General features: G+C 53.9%; 1 protein-coding gene across 1 annotated transcript in view; it reads right to left on the bottom strand.

The window, feature by feature from the left end:
* The window catches only part of ADAMTS14 (ADAM metallopeptidase with thrombospondin type 1 motif 14), a 69,940-nt gene that overhangs the window by 33,876 nt on the left and 15,514 nt on the right, over window positions 1-20,550 (bottom strand). The window contains exons 3-4 of the mRNA XM_037804684.1: window positions 13,181-13,337; window positions 6,739-6,929 (exon numbers count right to left, since the gene is read on the bottom strand). Of these exons, the coding sequence (XP_037660612.1) occupies window positions 6,739-6,929; window positions 13,181-13,337 (348 nt within the window). The remainder of the gene's footprint in view (window positions 1-6,738; window positions 6,930-13,180; window positions 13,338-20,550) is intronic.

Below are 20,550 nucleotides of genomic sequence, written 5' to 3'. Positions count from 1 at the left end.
ATGGATACTGATGTTATACTCTGGGCTGTAATTCACCACTACGTTACTTTGTTGTGCAGATTGCTCCAGCTTTGGCCATTCGGTTGGTCCTGTGCTCCTTCCACATACCCCCATCGTTTTGGTTTTTGAGCACTTCCTTACTTTCTGGCACTACAAGAAGCTCCAGGCTCATATTGAATATTCCTCTACCCACTAGATGCCAATTGTGATAATCAAAAAATGTCTCCAGACTTTACCAAGAGTCCTTGGTGGTGGCGGGGGGGGTGGGGGGTGGGGGGCGGTGCATGGCAAAATTGCCCAGTTGAGAATGACTGCCTTAGAGTGAGCGAATTTTTGCTTTTAGTTTTTGGGTTCTGAGTGCCATAAAAACAATGAAAGGTTTTGTTTGTTTGTTTGTTTGTTTGTTTTGGGGTGGTGGGGGGACAAAAAAAAGAAAAGGACCAAAAAGAGGAGAAGGACCAGATTTGTATCTTTCCCATGAGCAGGGAGAAAGAGCTGCTCTGGAGGCTCATATTCCCGTGAAAGGAAAAGGCCTGGCAAAAAAAGCTGTCAGCCTGAAAGCAGTTTTTGTGGTGTCCAAAACCAGACTTTATGATGAATATTTAACACATGTCATTTGCCAACAAAATGCCACCCTTCCAGGCTGAGGCCACCAAGGCCAGGCCTGACAGCCATCCGCACCCAAACCTCCCGGGTATGAAAGGAGCACTGGGTTTTCCCAAGCAGGGCATCCAAGTAGGCTCCGGGCTCAGCTAGGGCCCCCAGCTGGTCTGGAGCTGGCATGACCCTCACAGAGCATCCTGGCTCCCCGGCAACCACTGCCAATACCTTTGTATTGTCAGCCTGGCTGGGAGGATGGGTGCAGGGTGGATAGGACAGGTGAGCACCAACGGGGGTCCCAGAGAAAACAGAGCCTGGAAGCTTCTGGCTGCAGCCTGGCTTGGTGAGGACTGATGACAGGGCCTCTTTGTCCTCACTTACCCTCAATCCAGCTCCAGGCCCTAGGAGGAGGCCAGTATCCCCCATATCCAAGGGTCCTCACCCCAGAGACTCAGTATATCACTCCCAGGCCAAGGGGAGAGTCCTAACAGTTTCAGCAGGCACGGACACAGCCTGACTCAGGCTCCATCCCCGGCTGACAGCCCTGGCCTCAGCCGGGAATCACCCCCAGGATGCTTGGGAGATGCGTCTCGGAAGTTATTCCATCACAGGGAAGCAGTCTTCCCATTCCCCAGGCTGTGAGCCCCGGGATCTTTCTTCTCCATCCTCTCCAGAGCTGCTTGTCCCCAAGTTCTGCCACAGCAGCAGAGATGGAAAAGCACACACTGGAATCAGACAGAGCTGGGTTCGAATCCCACCTCTGCCACATATTAGCTGGGTAGATTTGAGCAAGACACTTGGTTTCTCAAAGCCTCAGAGGTAAAAGGAGCATCCACTACATGAGGCCATGGTGAGGACTCAAAAAGCCACCTACAAAGTGCTCAGCTCCACCCCTGACATGCAAGGGGTGCTGGCACGAGACTGACGATTCGAGACAGCTCTGAGAGTCCTTGTCTCCAGCCTTTCCACTAGCCCATCACGGCTGCTCTCGGGTCTCCATCCCTCCTCCTGCAAATCCACCTTGGGCACCACCATCAGGAACTGGTCCATGCCGCATCTCCAGGCAGGAGCCCACGCTACGGCCTCATGGCCCACCCTGCCCACACGTGCAGGAGTCCGCAGGCTCCACGCTGGCGCCCGCACACCATCGGCCTCCACAGTCTGCTGTGCCGCTCACCCCTGCCCGCATGCTTGTCCCCTCGCCACATCTCCCTCTCCTCCAAGGCGGCCTCAACTCCAGCCTCAACTCCGGAAAGCCCTCCTTTCCCTCCAGCCCATGGGGACGGCTGCCTCCTCTAAGCACCTTCAGCACTGCCCCAAAGTGCGGCGGGGGCTTGTTTGGCAGTCAGACTAAAACTGCAAAAATAGGAACTGTCTGCCATACACATTCTTTTCTCCTAATTTCAAGGCCAGGCACAGCACGGGCACTCACTGAACACTGGAACAGCTGCCCCTTGTGTTTCAAAGGGCTCAAACGGTTCCCTACTCCTGATATTTGATGAAGTCTTAAGGCAAGTGACCTGGTACAGAGGAGTAAATCAAGGCACAGAGAAAGATAAGTTCATCCAGGCCCCACCAGCCTGAGAGTGAGGGATGAGGAGGGTCCTTGCCAGCCATCTGGGCCACAGGAATATTTACAGCACGTCCCCAGGTTAATTCAAGAGAAAATGAGAGGTGGGACAGCCCTGACTCCTTCTCACAGCCACCCCTGAGAACGGCAGCCAGGTGGGCCTGATCAGACCAGTTTGAGGGCTTCTCTCACAATTTCCACCCCTCTCTGGGCTGGCACGATAGGACCCCCCATCCTGGGAACCAGATCTCCTCTCTTGGTCCTGCTAGCCCAGCCCGGAGCCTGAAATCAGGATCAGAAATGATCCAAGGCAGGCAGCACTTCAAGGAGAGAGCCCCTTCTTACTAGCTCTGTGAAATCCCCCAAGGGAAACAGCGCTTCGAGCATCCCAGACAGGTAACAGCTCACACGCAAGGGACAGGACGAGCTGCTGGGCCCCTGGGAGAGGGGACAAGAGGCTGGGAGAGAGGATGTCGGCCTCCCATCTGCTCCCACCCACTTCGCTCCCCCCCGCGGGCCGGGAACTCTGGCTGGCGGTCCCTCTGCACTCGGGGAAGCCCGAAGCCACCCTATAGCAGCGGCCACTTTGCCAGGCAACAGCTCCAAAAGTCATGGCCACAGATCTGAGGAATTCAACTAGACCCTTCTGCACTATTCACATTTCATACTTTGCTCTATGGAAAGAAACATCCCTTTTTATGACCCCCCTAAAAGACCTCTTCCAGTTTCCAAGGGAAATCCCCAAGTTCTATCAGTCCTCCCCATCACCTTCCTAACCTTGCTGCCGTCACTTTGGAGGTGGGTTTCATCTTTTGCCAATAGACTGAATGAGCAGTTCCTCCATGCCCCAGTTGCTTGAGCTGAGCCCCTCAGAGCCCTCGCTCGAGGGTCTCAGACCAGACCAGCCAGTGGCTCAAGTGGGGCTCCGCCAAGGACACACGGTGGCCACAAGTCCTGGGTTCCCACCCCGAGAAGGCAGCTCAGGGACAGGCACAGGGGACGTGGTCCCTCAAGAATACATTCTCTTTCCTGGAGTCGTGCCCGAGCTCCCCTCCTTGCCTGGACACCAGCTATGGGTGCACCATCTGGCACGAGGCTAGAGAGGCCTCGGTGCAGAGGCCACGGGAAGGGGGTGTGCCCTGGAGTCACAGAGTCCCCGCCCCACAGCTCCTACCCAGCAGATCAGAGCCAGGTCCCTGGGCCTCAAATTTCTACATAAGGACGTCGGCAGTGCTAAGACCTGCCTCCTAAGGTTACAGTGAGACTTGGCAGAGGTCACATTTATAAAGGGTCTGGCTCCCAGTGGGTGCTCAAGAACAATCCTAGTTATTACTGCAATGATGTCATTTACAACTATGTGCACACACACCAGTGTAAAGGCTCTGAGGGCAGGGACTACATTTTCTACTCCTCCTGGTCTCCGCCCGTGGAAGCTACTGTTTTTCCTGCATGCTCCACTTGTCCTGCTTTCTAGCAACACGTCCTGCTCCGCCACCTCACTCCCAAACGGCAGAGCACTCTGACCTGGCTGGCCCAAGCCAGCCTTCTAGCTGCAATATTAAGTCTGGGGAGGGCCACATGACCCGACCCAGGCCAGTCACCCTAGGATTTCCTCTAACAGCAGAGGGCAGGAAAGATCCCCTCTGCCCCCAGGTCCTAAAACAGGCAATATGGGAATCGAGGTGTCTGCAGCCTGTCTCCTATCAGTTTGTCTCAACAAGCAGAGACAGGCAGGGATGGAGGACAGGGGAGAGGGTCCCTGGGGACCCTGGAGCTGACCCATCCTGCAGTTCTTGCACCGGCTCTGTGGGCACTGCTGGAGCTTCCTTCCAGTAAGCCCCCGCTTTGGCTTAAGCCACTGAGAGTTGGGACTCTGTCGCCCGCAACCACAAGGGCCCTGACTAACATCCCACCCCCACCCCAACCCCTAGCATCATGGAGGGCTCACGGAGGCAGCCCGGCACTGGCTCTGAACAAATCAATGGGTGACACAAAGACTTGGGGGGAGGCCAGCATTGGGGGGAGGGGCTCCAGGAAGCCTGTCCCACCCTCCCAGGACCTGCTGACCCACTGACACCTCAGGCCAGCCAAGACACACGAGGAGAACGTGAGCAACAGAATTCTCCACGGAGGTACCCAAGTCTAGAGAGTTGCTCTGAAAGATGTGGTGAAGAATGGAACTCATCACCCAAGGAGCGCTTGGCTGTCTTCCTCAAACCAGCCCACCCTCAACCACTCCGCACCTCCGGCATCCTCTTCACACCCCCTCTCCCGCCAGATCCAGCAAGTCAGAGGCAGGTGGCAAAGGCAGCACGTATATGGGTGCAGCATCCCAGCCAGGAGCCCCTGAGGATTCTCTCCTGCTGGCCGGAATCTAGGGCTGAGAATGCAGCAGAGAGAAGCCAGCTTTCCGTGGAATGAGTCAGGCTCCCCACTGCCTGGCACCCACGCTGCCCCGCGACCTGCCACCCTGGCCCGGGTCTCAAGCTTAGAGGGAAAGAACGCCTATTTCTATGGATACTTTACACTGTCCACGGCTCCCCTTACCGCACTATCTGATGCCAAGGCTCTGGGAGCTACTTTCCAGCAGAGAGCAGGCAGATAACTGGGAGCAATGCAAAATTCTCCTCTACAAACATGCAAATCCTGCCTCTGCCCAGATGAGCTGGTAAATTACCCTTTTTTTCTTAGCTTCATTTGAGTTGGTTTTCCAACACTTGCAACCTGCAGAGCCCTGGGCAGTGCAGTCCCTCGGCCCCGGTCACACGGCTAATGGTGGCCCTCCCCGCAGCCACCTCACCTGCGGTGCTCTGTTATCCCCTTCTCTGTGCTGTCCTGTCAGCCTGCAAATGTTCCCACAGGGCTTGGCATGACCATGGAGTTGACATTTCTACTCATTACCTGTTCAGTTTCCAGAAATGTGTTGCCACTCACCACATTAATTCACAGTATTATCAACAAATCACTCACGGAGAGCTTCTGGGGGGGCACGGTACCAAACCACACTCTGGACACCTCCTCTCCTTCACCTACATGTGCACAGTAAGTGTCACTAACGCTGTTACGAGTGTGGAAGGGAACAGCAAGGGGTAGGGACTTGCCCCAAAGGTCACAAAGACATGAAGGGGCAGAGCCAGCTGCATGATTCAGGCCAACACCTGAAATGAGTCGAGAGGCCATCACAGCCTCCCAAACTGTCCACATTTGACTGGGTGTGAGTTGATTCTATCCCAGCCCTGGCCCACCTGAAGTCATCTTTTGTCTGTGTGAGCAGGCAGCAAGCCACCTTCCTCATCCCCTCCCATCAGGCCTCGGGTGATGGGTCAGAGGACACTGACCTTAGGGCCAGCAGAGGCCCACAGGGGCTGGAACCTTCGGTCTTCCGAGGAAGCCCCACCCAAGTTCTTCAGGGCCACCCTAGAGAGGCCACCGTGGATACAGTCCTTCCTTCTCAGCTCTTACGTGCCTGATGAATGGTGACGATGAGCCATTCCTCTGGGTCCCCCTGCAGGGACTTGGGTGAAGGGTATTTGTCCTGCTGCCTGCCTGCTGATGCCTCAGGCTCCATTGCTCACTGCCCTCCTACTTGGGCTCCAGTGTCCAGTGTCCACCCCCCTCTGCCACGCTTCATGGGTGACCTGCCCACCCGCCCCCAGCATCTGGCCTCGGCCCGTGCTATTTCCTCCTCGGGTCCCACCTGCATCTTGACCGGTTCCCGTCCTTCCCAGGACCACAGCCGTGGGCCCCTGACAAAGCCTCCTGCCATCAGAAAAACGGACCCTGACCGCCTCTGATGCCTGGACCTTCTTTCTTTCCCGTCTCCCTGCTCTCAGCCCTTTAGCCTAGTGCACGCCTGTGGTCCACAGGCCAAACGTGGCATGGAGATACGTTTTGTTTGGCATTCACAGTAGTGTTTTTTTTTTTTTTAACATTTAAAAATTGGGAGTTTTCACTTAGATGCCTGGATTTAAAATTCTCTTAATGAAAAGTTAAACACACACACACAAATCTGCATTTCTAACTTTTCTGAAAAACTGGCATTTCCGACAAGAGGGCTGCATCTCTTCAGGACAACCTCAGCAGCGGCTGCCCACCTCGGACAGGGCCTGGGCGCTCCGGTTCACCACATTCTCAAAATGTGCCCATGTAACCTCATATCCCTGCTTGTCTGGTCTCTGTGAATGTCCGCGTCTGTGACTGCCAAGGTTCCCGTCTGGTTCTTAGGATCCTCCCCTGCAGGCTGACAGCTCCTGGCTAGTCTCCCCAGACCTGGGACTGAGACTTTTCCTAGAAAGAGTCTCAGGGAAGTCCCTTCAACTCTAAGGCCAGGAGGCTCCGGGCCATGCCTGGCCCAGCTCGGAATGTGTCTGCAGGCTCCAGCTTGCCAGGGGACAGCGCCAATGGCCTGCGCGTTAGCTCAGCCACGGGCACGCCCGCCTGCTGGGACAGAGAGGAAGCAGGGACGCCCCCAAGTCCCCCCTGGAAAACAACAGTCCCCAGAGAAACCTTCCATTCGGATGGATACTGGTGCCCTCCCTCACCCCCACCCCGCCCGTCCCAGGACTCACGATGTTCATGAGGGTGAGGACGTAGCTCTGCACGTGCCTCTTGCCGTGGAAGCGCACCACCGAGTCGTCCACCGCCAGCAGCACCTCGATGCTGTAGCTGCCGGGTTTGGCGTGCCGCCGCTTCCGCTCTGCGTCGCCCAGGCGGTCCTCCACCAGGCCCAGCAGGTTGGGAAGGTCGCCCAGGCCAAAGGCTGGAGCAGGACGGGAAGACACCGGGTCAGACCACGGGAGGGGCTGCCCACCAGCCTGACGCCCGCCAACTCGGATTACACGTGTGGCCAGAAGCCACAGCCCACGGCCCAAACATGGCCCGTCCGGTTTTCGTAAAGCTTCCCTGCACACAGACAGGCTCGGGTGTCACAGCCACGGGCCCGTTTTCCTGCCACTGTGAGCCACACAGATTGAGGGCTTGCTCTGCACCAGCCCTTTTCCTGGCACAAGGGTGCAGCTAAGTCTTCAAGGCACTGAGTAGCAGAGGCGTGAGAACCGGCTTGGGGGTCTGGAGACCTGGGGTCTAGTTCCCATTCAGTCCTAGCCCGGGTCCCTTCTCTCCTCCGGGTCTCAACCTCCTCTCCTGTAACAGTAGGATAAATACTCCTTATCCTCTTGCCCCACAAGGTTGTTGGGAAAATCAAAGGTGACAGTGGGTGGAAATGTCTTGATAGAGGAAAAACAATCTTGGTGTGACTGTGGCCTGGGCAGGGCAGTAGAGGGTGCCCCCTGCTTCTCAAGTCCCTCCCCATCACTGGCAGGGGCACAAAATTTCACCCTCACAGCTTTGCCCTTTTGGCTAAAAGCCAAATATTTATTTATTTAACTAGTATTTATTAATTTCATACTAGATAGTTCAGGAATTGGCAAAGTTTTTCTGTAACGGACAAGATAGTAAATATTTTAGGCTTTGTGGGCATACAGTCTCCGCTGCAACTACTCAGCTCTGCAGCTAAACCACAGAAGCAGCCAGAGGCAATACATACATGAGTGTATCCATGTTCCAATAAAACTTTATTTACAAAAACAGAGGGTGGGCCGTATCTGGCCCATGGGCCATGGTTTGCTGACCCCTAATCTAATGTAACCCTTACAACAATTCTATCAGGTTATTGTCCCCATTACACAGGTGAACAAACTGAGGTACTGAGGTTCAAAGATGTTATGTAGCTTGTCCAAGTGTGTCTGAATCAAAAGCCCCTGCTTTGAACCACCTCTATCTACACAGCCACTCCCTTTTAAAATACACATATGCCTGAGAAAGGTAGCATCGCAGGCTGCTGTCAGTCATTTACACCATAGTGTGAATGAATATTGGAGCAAGGTTTTGGGGGCCATGTGAAGTGTAGGTGCATGAAGACAATGTAGGGAGGAAAATCACCCAGAAGGCTAAGAAAGCAGGACGAGAGTAACGTCCAAAGCTTTAACATGTAATGCCATGCCTTCCATTCCACCTTGAAGTTTTGATACTTGGATCATTAATTCCTAAGAGCATTCATTCATCCACAAACATCTGAGAACCCACTGAGTGGTGGGAAGGGTTCACTACACTACATCCCCAGCCTGGATCAACGAGTGTGGCTGCAAAAGGGACCCCCTATTTACTGGATGGATGGTCAGTGGGTGGTTGATGCAGGTGGGCCCCCTGCCCCTGTGGAGCCCACAGTCTAGTGGAGGCAACAGACAAGGAAACAGACAGTAGCAATATAGTAACATCAAGGGCAACAGCAGGACCAACTAGAAAAGGCTTCCACATTGGAGACCCAAACCAGGACGGGGAGTCAGGGGAGGCTTTTGGAGGAGGTGACATCGAAAGTGAGACCGAATGACGAGCAGGAGACAACCCTGGGGAATGGGAAGAAGAGGGCCTGAGCAGAGGAAACTGCACCTGCAAAATCCACTGTTAGTCGCTTGTGTTTCGCACGGGAGCAAGTACTTGGGGACACCATCTACAATGGGTGAACCGATGGGTACCTTTCTGCAGAGACCGGAGTTTTGTCTCTGAGCTGTCTATCAACATGAGTTCTCTGGAGCTGAAATCTGAGGGCAGGGCAGCAGGGAATCAAGGAGCTCAGCACTACTGTTTCCTTTTCGTTTTTCCTTTGGTTAGTGGTGCTATAGTACAAAGGAAAAAAAGAAACAAAAAGCCACTAATCTTAGAGTCAGAAAAATGTGTGGTCACTAACCCACTGGGGAAACCAGAAAAGGCGGCCTCCGGGCAGATGCACAGCCTGGCAGGCAGGGTTCAGGGGTTTCGGCCCTCTCTGCAGGCCCCACTGCCCCACTGCACCTGGAGGCCCTGGCCTCTGAGTCTATGGGTGAGTGCAGCACCCTGCAGGCAGATCCCTGGAGGGAGAGCAGAAAGGGGAGGAGGGGCACTGCCCGTGCACTCAGTCACTCCCAGCCCGAGCCGGGCCCTGAGGTTTTAAGCAGTGTAAGTAAAATTCTGAACTTGGCCATCGCAGCCCTCCCTGTCAGGTCTGTCAGAAGCAAGGCTCAGAGAAGTTGCTCACCCCGAGTCACACAGCAAGTGTATTTACAAGGTGTGCAACTATCACCACTATCTAATTTCAAACATTTCCATCACCTCCCCCTAAAAAAATCCCTGTTCCCATTGGCAAGCACTCTCATCTCCCCCCACCGCCAATCCCTTGGCAATTGTTAATCTCACCCTGAGTCATACCCAGAACATGCACACAGCTCCAGGGCCCACCAGATTTCCCTCTCAGCAGAAAGAAAGGGGAGGTGGGGTTGGCCTCCAGACATCAGCCTAATCACACCCTTTTCTATGTGTCTCTTGTCTCAGGAGGGAGTAAGTAACGGTCAGGGAAGAGAGGGCCGGCCGGTCACTGGGAGGCCTGCAATGAGCCCACCCAAGAAGCCCCATGTGGATGTGGAATAGCAGCTGTTTTGGAAAACTGTTTGGCCGGTCCTCAAAAAGTTAAATGTGGAGTTACCGTATGGCCTAGCAATTCTACTCTCAAGAGAACTGAAAACATATGTTCACATGAAAATTTGTACATGAATATTCATAGCAGCATTATTCACAATGGCCAAAAGTTGGAAGCAACCCAGATGCCCATCAACAGATGAAGGGATCAACCCACGTGGTGTGTCCACACAACGGAATATTGTACAGCCGTTAAAACGACTGATTGTGGGCACACGCTACAACATGGATGGACTTTGAAAACATTATGCTGAGTGAAATAAGCCAGACACAAAAGGCCACATGTTGATATTGCCTGATTCCATTTAAGTGAAAGATCCACGACAGGCAAATCCAAGGAGACAGAATGCAGATTAGCAGTTGCCAAGGGATTGGGGGTGGGGGGAGATGGGAGTGACTGCCAGTGGGAACAGGGATTTCTTGGGGGGAGGTGATGGAAATGTCTGGAATTCGATAGTGGTGATAGTTGCACACCTTGTAAATACACTAAAAACCATGAAGTTGTACACTTCAAAATGGTTAAAATGGTGAATTTTATGTTAAAACAAAGCAAAGCCCCAAGCACAGCCGAGCTGGCTGACGTAGAAGCCTGAGCTGCTCTGGTGCTGGCAGCCCCGGTCCCTGGTCCTGGAGCTGGGACCCTGGCCACAGGGCTACATGCCCCGTTTGGTCCAGCGTCCTCCTCAGAAGGGACCTGGAGCTTGGGGTTAGACAGAGGGCAGGACTGTGGGTTGAGGAGGGACATGGGAGCATGCAGGGCACAGCCTGGAAGGCCAAGGTGGGGTCTACAGGGGCCTGGCTCTCGCCTGGTAGTCTGACCAAGGGAATTCCTACCTCTAGACTCGGAACAGTTTGGTTTTTCCCCAGAGCTCTTGAGTAAAGAGTCGCTTAACCCTTCTTTGGGGCCCATGAAGGGCGTGTGTGAGGGTGCGTGTGTGCGTGCACGCGTGCTCACTTAGGGAAGCAGCGGCCAAGGCCACGCCCCCCGAGTTCACTGGCGTGCGGCAGACACCTTTACAGTGGAGCCTGGCACCAGGAAGCCCCCGTGTAGACCCCACCTAGCCAGAAAATCAGGATGATGGATCTCCTGACGCCTTCCAGCCCGTCGCCCCCACCTAGAGCTAGATACCCCAGGGGGCAGATAAGTACATGTGACTGATGCAAAGATGACTAAGACTTGCTCTCAGTCCCATGAGGACCCACCCCACAGCCTGGGGGCTCAGGGATCCAGGGAGGAGATATCTGAGCTGGCCACCACCTGGGCAGGATAGGGCAGACGGTGACGGGGGCAGTGCTCAGGCAGAGGCGTATCTCCCCAGAGCCGCCTCACGGGCTGCAGAGCAGGTGCTGGCCAGCTGGCCAAGGCCTCCGAGGCATTTCTTTCTTTGCCAAGAAATAAAAGGCCTACTTCCAGGCGCGGAAGGAGGAGGGGTAAAAAGATTTCATCCTAATTAATTAAGAATGTTAAACGGAGACGGGCATTCCCAGAAATGCTTCCCCACACACAGCAGGTTCTCCACTGCTGGTCTTAAAATCACGAAGTGCGGGTCACAGGTTTCCAAGAATCACCCTGTGTTTCTTAGGGAGGACTCACATACGGGAGGGGCTCCTTCCTACAGGCCCTCAAGAGTCTGGGTCAGGTTGCCCGAGGACATGGAAGAGGCACGATGCATTTCCTCGGGCCCAAACTCCACTTCCGCCGAGCTCAGGGGTCTCGGCTCCCCCAGCCGCCCACCATGGTTCCAGGGTCACAGCCATGCAGCTGGACTGCCCCAAGGTCTCTTCCCCAAAGGGGTGACTTATGGTCCTTTGATACAGAATTGGCCTCAAATAAAGTGGAACCCGAGTGAGACTTCTTCTCCCCAGCTGTGGTGCAGGGAACGAGCTCATAAAATCCACACGCGTCACTGAGGCTCGCCTACCCCTGCGCTCCCCTCCCCTGGGCCTGTAACAGCCTGTGTGCATTTCTTGGTGCTGGGCCCTCTCTTATGAGTGACACTTGAGAGCAGCTGGAGCTTCAAAGGAGGGATGTATTTGGGGACAACTGGTTTCCAGGCATTCCTGCACGCTATGCCCGACCCCACCAGGGCCCTGGTACGAGGGCGTGGTCTGCTTGCCACCCAATTCCACCCCAGGCCTTCTCTTCTCTTGGCCCAAGGGGCTCTGTGGAAAATCTAAGTCTATGAAATTGGTCGTGCACCAGCCCCATGTCACATCCACTCCTGCGTTCTCTCAACCGTGGTCCCAAGTGCCGCCAAGTGCAGGATCCTGTGCTGGTCACCGGGTGCAGGGATGTCCCCCTGCCCTCGGGGAGTTCCCCACTAATGTGTCAGCAGTTCCCCTAAACAACAACACTGTAAAGAGAATAGCCATTTCTCAAGGACCTACCTCCCAAGCACCACGTTGGGGTTTTATATATATACTCTATCAGCAATACACGTAACAGACTTAGCAGGCAGACAATCATCTCCATGTTACTGATTAGGAAAATGAAGATCTGAGATGTTAAGTAACTTGCCTAGAGTCACACAGTAAACAACGTTCAGTCAGGATTTTAAAATAGTCTCTCAGACCCAGAGCTGACTCTGATGCCCTGACACTGGGGAGTCTCTCTATGAGGCCCTAAGAATTTCCTTCCTGCGGTGCCTGGAGGGTTGAGTGGAATTCTAATGGGGGAAGAGCAAACTGCAGCCATTCCATTTGCTGCCTTGGCTCAGAAACAGCCTGGCGAAGCATTGCTGAAGTCCTCACAGACCTCTGGAGTACTGCGGGCCCAAGTGGCTCCTCAGGCCCCCAACTCCAGCCAGTTATAGCAGCTCCTAAAACCCGATGGGGTTTCTCTGCTGATGCAGTGGGTCTACACCGCCCAGCCCATTTTACAGATGAGTAGACTGAGGCCTCCATCGAGAGGCCAGAAGTACCTCTAAAACAGCCTAAAAACAGCTCAGACATGAGGACAGAGGTAGAGCTTGGAGACCATCCCACAGCCCGGACCCCTCCCACAACCCAGACCCTCCCACAGCCCAGACCCTTCCCACAACCCAGACCCTCCCACAGCCCGGACCCCTCCCACAACCCAGACCCTCCCACAGCCCAGACCCCTCCTACAGCCAAAACCCCTCCCACAACCCGGACCCTCCCTCAGTCCAGACCCCTCCCACAGCCTGGACCCCTCCCATAGCCCGGACCCCTCCCTCAGTCCAGACCCTCCCTCAGTCCACACACCTCCCACAGCCCACACCCCTCCCACAGCCCAGACTCCCACAGCCCAGACCCCCCCACTGCCCGGATCCCTCCCACAGCTCAGACCCCGCCCACAGCCCTGACCCCTCCCACAGCCCTACCCCTCTCTCAGGGCAGAGCCTCCCACAGTCCAGACCCCTCCCACAGCCCAGACCCTCCCACAGCCCGGACCCCTCCCACAGTCCAGACCCCACCCACAGCCCGGACCCCTCCCACAGCCCAGACTTTCGCACAGCCCAGACCCCGCCCACAGCCCACCTTCATTGTGGAAGTCCCTGTGCGACCGCGCCCGCTGCTGCTGGACGGCTTCCCGGCGGTACACCACGTGCGTCCTCCCGCTGGCCTCCTTCTCCTGCTGCCCCCGCTCCAGCGGTTCAATGAAGTAGTCGGTGCTGTCTGTGCGGATCAGGCCGGCCTGAGCCAGGGTCACAGCGAGCAGGAGAGAGGAGAAAGGGAGAGGGAAGAGGCATGAGTGCCTGGAGCATCTGTGAGTGCAGATGGCCGACCAGGGGCTTCTTTTGGGGCCTTCCGGGGTGGGGGGTGGGGTGCCCTGAGATCAGGAAGTGATCTGAAGGCCCTGGCAGCCAGCAGGGAAGGAGGTAGGGAGGCTGAGCAAGGGGACCCCAAGCCCATTTCAAGCCAAGCAGATGCGCTTTTCATGGGTTACCTAATCATGGGGTCCCACATAAAATTTCATTTAAACAAAGGATTCCATTTCTCCAAAAGTGGGGGGAGGCATGAAAGCCACTGCTACAAGGGACACAGACACATGCATGCACACAAGGGAATCACATGCCAACCCACAGAGCCATGTCATGGATCTGGCTTCACCTACAGTCACACAAGGAGGGAAAAACCCTAGCAGCAAAGGTTAATTGTCCCCACGGTGGGTGCTGGTTCCTTACTCCAATATGAACTTCAATTATTTCAGATTTAAAGCACATCTATGTGTGCCCGCCACCAAGGGGCAGCTAATATTCAACAATCAACAAGCCAGGAGATTGCAGCAGGAGTGCATGCTGTTTTTAATCTATGTTTTCACCTGTGTCGAAATATTTCCTTAAAAAAATCAGGTGTTGGCCTTGGAAACAAAAACATAAAAAAACATAACCTTAGCCAAGCCCAACAAACGGGTTACTACCCCCTGATGAGGGCCATACAGCTGGGTGTATGTGCATAAATGTGCAGTTGTGTATGCATAGACACACACACATCATCTGTATAAGGTAATCAAAGCAGCCCACCTACCACAGTGCCTGGAAAATAATAGGCACTCAATAAATATTTGTTGAATTTGTATTCAACAAGTATCTTTTGAGTTTTCACTTCATACCAGGCCCTGCTCCAGCACTAAGAATGCAGCTGTGAACACAAAGCAGTGAACGAAAGAACCAGCTTTAGAAATCTACTGGACCTTCTCCATATGAACAGCAGTGGCCCCTTTTTAAAGCCGCCACTTTATGCCACTAAATTCCACCAATTTTCTCACGTCACCCTGTTTTGAGATTGCTTCTTAGGGAACCACCTCCAAGACCTCCTGAGCACCCACCCCTGAATCTCCCAGAGACAGCATATCTTTCATTTTCCTCCCACTGAAATGTGTTCATCAAACTGCGAACACCAGGTTGGATCAAAACCAAGATGACTGCCTTCTACTCCTCATAAACAGGCCCAATGAAGAGGCCAAAGAACGTTCTAGAGAAAAACAGCAGCGTTGCTGGAATGAGCTCAAGGCTTTCCGAGGTGACTATTTTATCAGGTGACGGTCTGCAGAAGTTCTGGTGTGCTTGTTAAAATGTCAATGTCAAACTTTATATTTCGCACACATTCATTCGTTCAAACCACTTTTATTTATTTGTTTGTTTATTTTGCACCTATTATGTACCTGGAGAAAGGGAGAAACAGATAAGCAAGGTCCAGACTTTGGCTTTGAGTTGCTCATTGTCTGGATGGAGGGACCCACAGAGGAGCAGTGGGAGACCAAATGTCCGTCATGTCGTGCTCAGTGCCTGGGTGGGGTGTGGACGGGTGCTGAAGGCAGCATACAAGTCTGGTCCCAAAGGCGAGTATTTATCCGTTAGCTCTTGGCTGCAAGGGATAAATTCAGCTCGAAGCCCCTTGTTCCAAGAAGGAATGCATGGGCCACATGACAAAGCATGGCAGGGGCAGCAACTGGAGGCTCTCTCAGACAAGGCTCTCAACCTCAGTTCTTCCAGGTACCTCTCATGGCTTTGCCACCAGAGACAAGGACTTTTTCTTTTCGTAGCCCCCTCTGCACAACCCAAGGGAAGACTGGGACTGGTCCGGCTGGGGTCTTGTGGTGTGTGCCGGGGCCTCTCTACCAGACACCACAGACCAGCAGGCTTAAGCAAGAGGAATCTGTAGCCTCCCGACATCAAGGTGTTAGCAGACCATGTTTCCTCTTAAGTCCATGTTTCTGTAACGTCCTGGTGGCGGCTTGCCAGCAGCCTGTGCTTCTGTCGTGTAGCATCTCTTACTGTGTCCTCCTGTGGTTTCTACTGTGTCCAATTTCCTTGCTTACAACGACTCCAGTCATGGTGGATTGAGGCCCACCCCGCTTCCATTTGGCCTCATCTCAACAGGATCTTTGAAGATCCCATTTACAAAGGCCATGCCCACGGGACCAGGGGTTAGGACTTGAATGGACAAGTGGGACATGATTCAATCTTCCCCACATGGTCACCCTGGGATGAGCAGCCCTGCTAGATTCCCGCAGCCAGGGAAGGGTGGAGACTGCATCATCAGAAGGGAGAACTCAGTGGGGATGGGGCAGGGCTGGGCTGCACACCACCATGCCTGCCAGCCCACCCTTCCCCTTCCTGCCCTTTGTCACGCACCACAGACCTTTCAAGACCATTGTTCCTGCCCCGGTGGGAGGCTTTGGGACCTTGAGAGCATCCCCACACTTTGAAGGAGACACTGATATTAGACCCATTTTGTGGACGAGGAAACAGAGGCTCTGAGTGGTTAAGTAACTCGTCCAGTCACCCAGCTGGCAAGTGACAGCACTAGAAAGTAAGCCCCCTCTGATGGCTACTGACCACCATGCTACCCTCCCTGGGGCCACTTGGAGCAAGGAAACATTCCTTTCATAGATGCATCTGCAAAACCCTGGGGCCTGTCTGGTCAGATGGTGCAGAGAGCAAGCAGGATATTCACTTCCTGTCCCTGGGCAAACCCTGCCCACCATGGGGCCTGAGGACAGGGGAGACACTTCAGCACGCAGCCCCAAAAGAAAGGACCCCTCCTCCCCAGCCTGGAAGGAGTCTCACCCCCAGCCACCCACACCATCTTCATCACACTCTCAGCTCTTCTCTACTAAAATTGGAAGCCCAGGATTCCTGGGTCTGGGCCAGCCTCCACTCCCTCAGGCCTCTCCCCAGGGAAGGGTTAAAGAATCTGTCTTTCCTCAACCCAGTTAACTGTTTAAACGGGCAAAACCCAAACTCTGTAATGTGCAACCTTGGAAATATGTTTCCAAACCTCTTTGTAATGGCACATCCCATCAGCTCTCCTCCCTGCAAGGGATCCAGGGCAGAGCTGCCCAAGAGATTATCCTTATCCCATTTGATACATTATGCCTGGGCCTTGTCTCTTCTCACCACCTTGGACTATCTGCATAATAATTCACCCATAACTCACCCTCTTTCCCTCCATCCAGCTCTCCCAGAAAATCCTCTACCCTGGTTCTACCAACCATCTACCTAGTCCCCATCCAGACATTGATGGAGAAACTCACACAGGTGCCAAATGGTCTTGCTTGAAATCTACAGCACAAATCACACATGAGCAGGATGCCAGCTAGCAATTCTGCAGCACTTCCCTGTCATGCCCGCATTGCTCTTCTGCAAAACAGCCGACAAGTGCACCAAGACGACACACATGTATGGGGTAAGAGACACAGATAGAGACAACATATATGCACAGAGATGAGAGGCACGCACGGGGTGACACACACACAGGGAGACCGCAGACATGCACCAAGAAGACACAAAGAAAGGCATGGAGATGAGAGACGGCAAACATGCAGGGAGATGATACGCACACCCTGAGATAACACACACAGAGGTAACCCAGAGTCAACCAACATGCACGGAGATAACCAGCACTCACATGCACAGAGACAACTGACACACACACACACACGGCACCCGGGCTGCGTGCTACCACAGACTCACGAGTCAGCATGGCTTGGATGACAGACTGTGCTGCTCTGATTTCATATAATTCAAACCTGATGTGGAAGCTCCAAGCCACAGGCGCTGGGCTGGGGCTGCCAAGGCCTCAGCTCGAGCCAAGAAAAGACTGAAAGCTGATTTATACCGGGTCGCAGTGTTGAGGACAGGCAGGAGGAAGGAGTGCTGGGAGAATGGAGTGAAAGGCACCGAGCCTGTCCTGACCCGGCACACGGGCACCATCAGATTCCAGAACAGGCCAGAGGCCTGGCAGAAACGCCAGGCGGAGGAGGGCTACTTGGAGGCAGTTACAGACCCCACGCCCTGGGAGGTGCTGGGTGAAAGGCTGCTGGGCCCCTGCTGGGCCTGGCCCATTTGCAGCAAGAATCTTTTTCAGGAGGGAAGCAACATGGGGTGGGAGTTGGGAGTTAAACACAGAGACCTCAGAACCCCAGTGACTCTGCCACTCCCAAATCATGTCATCTGGGGCAGGTTACTTAATATGCTTCAGGATTAGCAGAGGGCCTATCTTGGGGGCTGGCCCTGAGAAATAATGCACACAGCCCCATGAATGTCCATCTTTGCTGCTATGACTATTGTTACCCTCATTGCGTGGAGCCTGTGGGTGCCGGGGGCCACCATCTGAGCCCAGGTAAAGGTGTCGTTAGCTCCTGGCCCCACTGTGGTCTGGCTTTGACCTGCTCACACCCCCAGCCTGAACAGTGGAAGGAGTCTCCAGGAAAGATATGCCAGTGGTTGAGCACCCTTCGGGGGAAATGTCCTTAGCAAGAAAGAGAGACTGGTGCAGGGTAGTCAGATGAAAACGATCACGCCAGACAAAAGGTTGGGGGGGAAGGCACCCAGTGGTAAGGCAATTGTGTCTAGGTGGAGAATTGTAGGTAATTTTCTTCTCTTAGGTATTTTCTCACTTTTCTATAATTTTCGGTTCTGCACAGAATGCATCCTGCCATGAACAGGCATTACTCTTATAACTTCCGTCCCCTATCACGAATCTTAAAAAAAGGTAAAAACCACCTTTCTACCAGCCGACTTCCTGGCAACCTGCAGGGGAAGGGGCTGTGCTTTGGAATTAAACACATGGGGTTCAGTCCCAGCAGGGTGACCCACCCACCCTCTCTAAGCCTCAGTTTCCACTTCTCCAACCAAAGGGTTCCTGGGCAAATTAAATGAACTAATGAATGAGAAATGCACAGCTGGGACCTGGCCCGCAGTAGAGGGGCCATATTATCCTTTCTTTCCTTCCTTCTTTCCTCAGCCTGACTCTCCTCAATCCCCATTATTTGGTCCCCAACTTCTCTGCCAAACACCACAGCAGACTTTCCCAAGAGGCCAGGGCAGAGGCTCTCGTCCCTAAGTGCACATTAAAATCACCTGGGGAATTGTGAACACCACTAACGTCCACGCCACACCCCCGACCAATGAAATCAGAGCCTCAGTGGGTGAGGCCTGGGCATCAGAATTTTCTTAAAGCTGCCCAGACAACTTTAATGTGCAACCAGGGCTGAAAACCACTGATCCACATTCTGGGAGCTTCCAAACAATGGAATAGCACTAAAAGGAATGTTTAAATGACCACCTAGGTTTCACATAGAGAACAGTAGCAGAGTGGCGGCAGGCATTCCACCTGCCTCAGCTCATGGAACTGAGCCTCAGTGCAAGAAATGGGCAAGAAAGACAGACAGGGACGAGAGGACAGGAAGCACAGGCCCTGAGCCAAGGGGTCCGGGCAGGCCCTGTACCGCCTGCCTCTCGCGTTCAGGTAAGGTGCTGAGTGTGGCCAGGGTCACCTGGACCACATGGTGATGTGTGCCTTATGTGTTGTCTTAGAAAGTAACCACCTCCTGCTCTGCAAGGTGCAGCTCCACTGTGAATGAAGAATAATCTGCCAAAACTGCCCCAGCAGGTGGAAGTGGGGTGTGTGACCTGCTGGGCAGCCAACGGCAAATCAATGTTGTCACGGCCACCCAAGCTGGGAGTACACAGTGCAGACTGCAAGGAACAATTATTAGCATTCTCTCTATGATGAACCTAACACTGATGACGGTGACGATTAGTTCAATTGGTTCTGTTCCCTGGCACGCTGGAGAACAGAGCTTCTTGAGTCTTTAAAAGCTCAGTACGTGCTTTTGATTTGCAGCTGCCCCCCTTCCAATGGCAGGGATCCTGGCCCTAAAGAAGGGCAGGGCCTCTCATTCGCAGGTGCTCAGAGACTTGCCTTTGGCAACTTCCCCGCCCTGGAGATCAGCCAGTGTCAAGGGCAGATCTTGCCAGGCTGGCGGCCACCCCCAGTTTCCACTCCCCAGTGCCCAGGAGCCAAATGGCTCTGAAGGCTTCCCCCCACGGTCCACCACGCTCGGGGCCGGGAGCCCCGCCTGGCCACTGCTTGGCCCCGAGTCCTGGCAGCGGCCAGCTGCTTCGGGACAAGGAGTCAGGAAGCAGGCCTCAGTGCCAGGAGGCAGGGTCGGCTGCCAGGCTGGGCCGAGGAGCGGCTGGCTCCCTGCACCAAGGCCCTGCAGCCTGAACCTGATGGCTCAGCTCCAGCCAGCTGACGGCTGGGGCAGCAACGGGGAAAGGTGCGGCCCGTCCCTCCCGCTGCTGCGGGACAGTGTCCCGCAGGTCACTGTCCCCACAAGGCCTCCCCGCTCTGGCTGGGCAATTTCACACATCTGACCTGATCCTAGATCAGCCTAGACAGAGGGGCGCAGCTTATTTTTAAACCATGCCTTCCCCAGACAAGATCGTGCATGTGAAATGTTTGTCACTGAGTCTGACTTCTGTGGTAGATCTGTAGTGAGTGATGACATGGGAGTGCAGCGGTGGCAGGGGGAGAAGGTCCCCTACGGGACATGGGAAGGAGGCAGGTACACATGGGAGAATGGGAAGGGAGGAACCGAGATACCTGGAAACCACTGCTTAGCCCAGCTCTAACACTTAACATCACCAGTCACCACTTCCTGCCTCTGCAAAAAGAGGGAAGAGGAGACATATTAACCAGAGGCCACCATCAATGTGGCGCTTTACTGTCCTTCTTCCTACCCAGGGACAAGCACCACTCGCATGTTTTCCTGAGTTCTTAGAACTTCGACACTTTGCCAAAGCGCGTTTGGGTTAAGCACCATCAGTTACTGATAACAAAAATGCCTGCCCCAAATCGGGCCAAAGGGTAAAGGTTGAAACTGACTGTGTTAGAACTTCAACTTCCATGTGAGACCAAGGGAAGAGATGTTTATTTGGTGCAGGATCTATATTTTCTCAACAGTATAACTTCTACAGCCAGTTTGTTCAAACACCATAATTACATAGAACTTTGAATAGGAAGTGAGCTATGGTAGGTTTGTATATGTTAGCATGAAATAGCAACACATCCCAAAGTCATTTGGGCAGAGAATAAAAATATATATTTGGGGTCCC

The sequence above is a fragment of the Choloepus didactylus genome, chromosome 15 (genome assembly GCF_015220235.1).
Source record: "Choloepus didactylus isolate mChoDid1 chromosome 15, mChoDid1.pri, whole genome shotgun sequence".
In the NCBI taxonomy this organism is placed as follows: Eukaryota; Metazoa; Chordata; class Mammalia; order Pilosa; family Megalonychidae; genus Choloepus; species Choloepus didactylus.
This window is presented reverse-complemented; position numbering and strand designations above follow the sequence as displayed.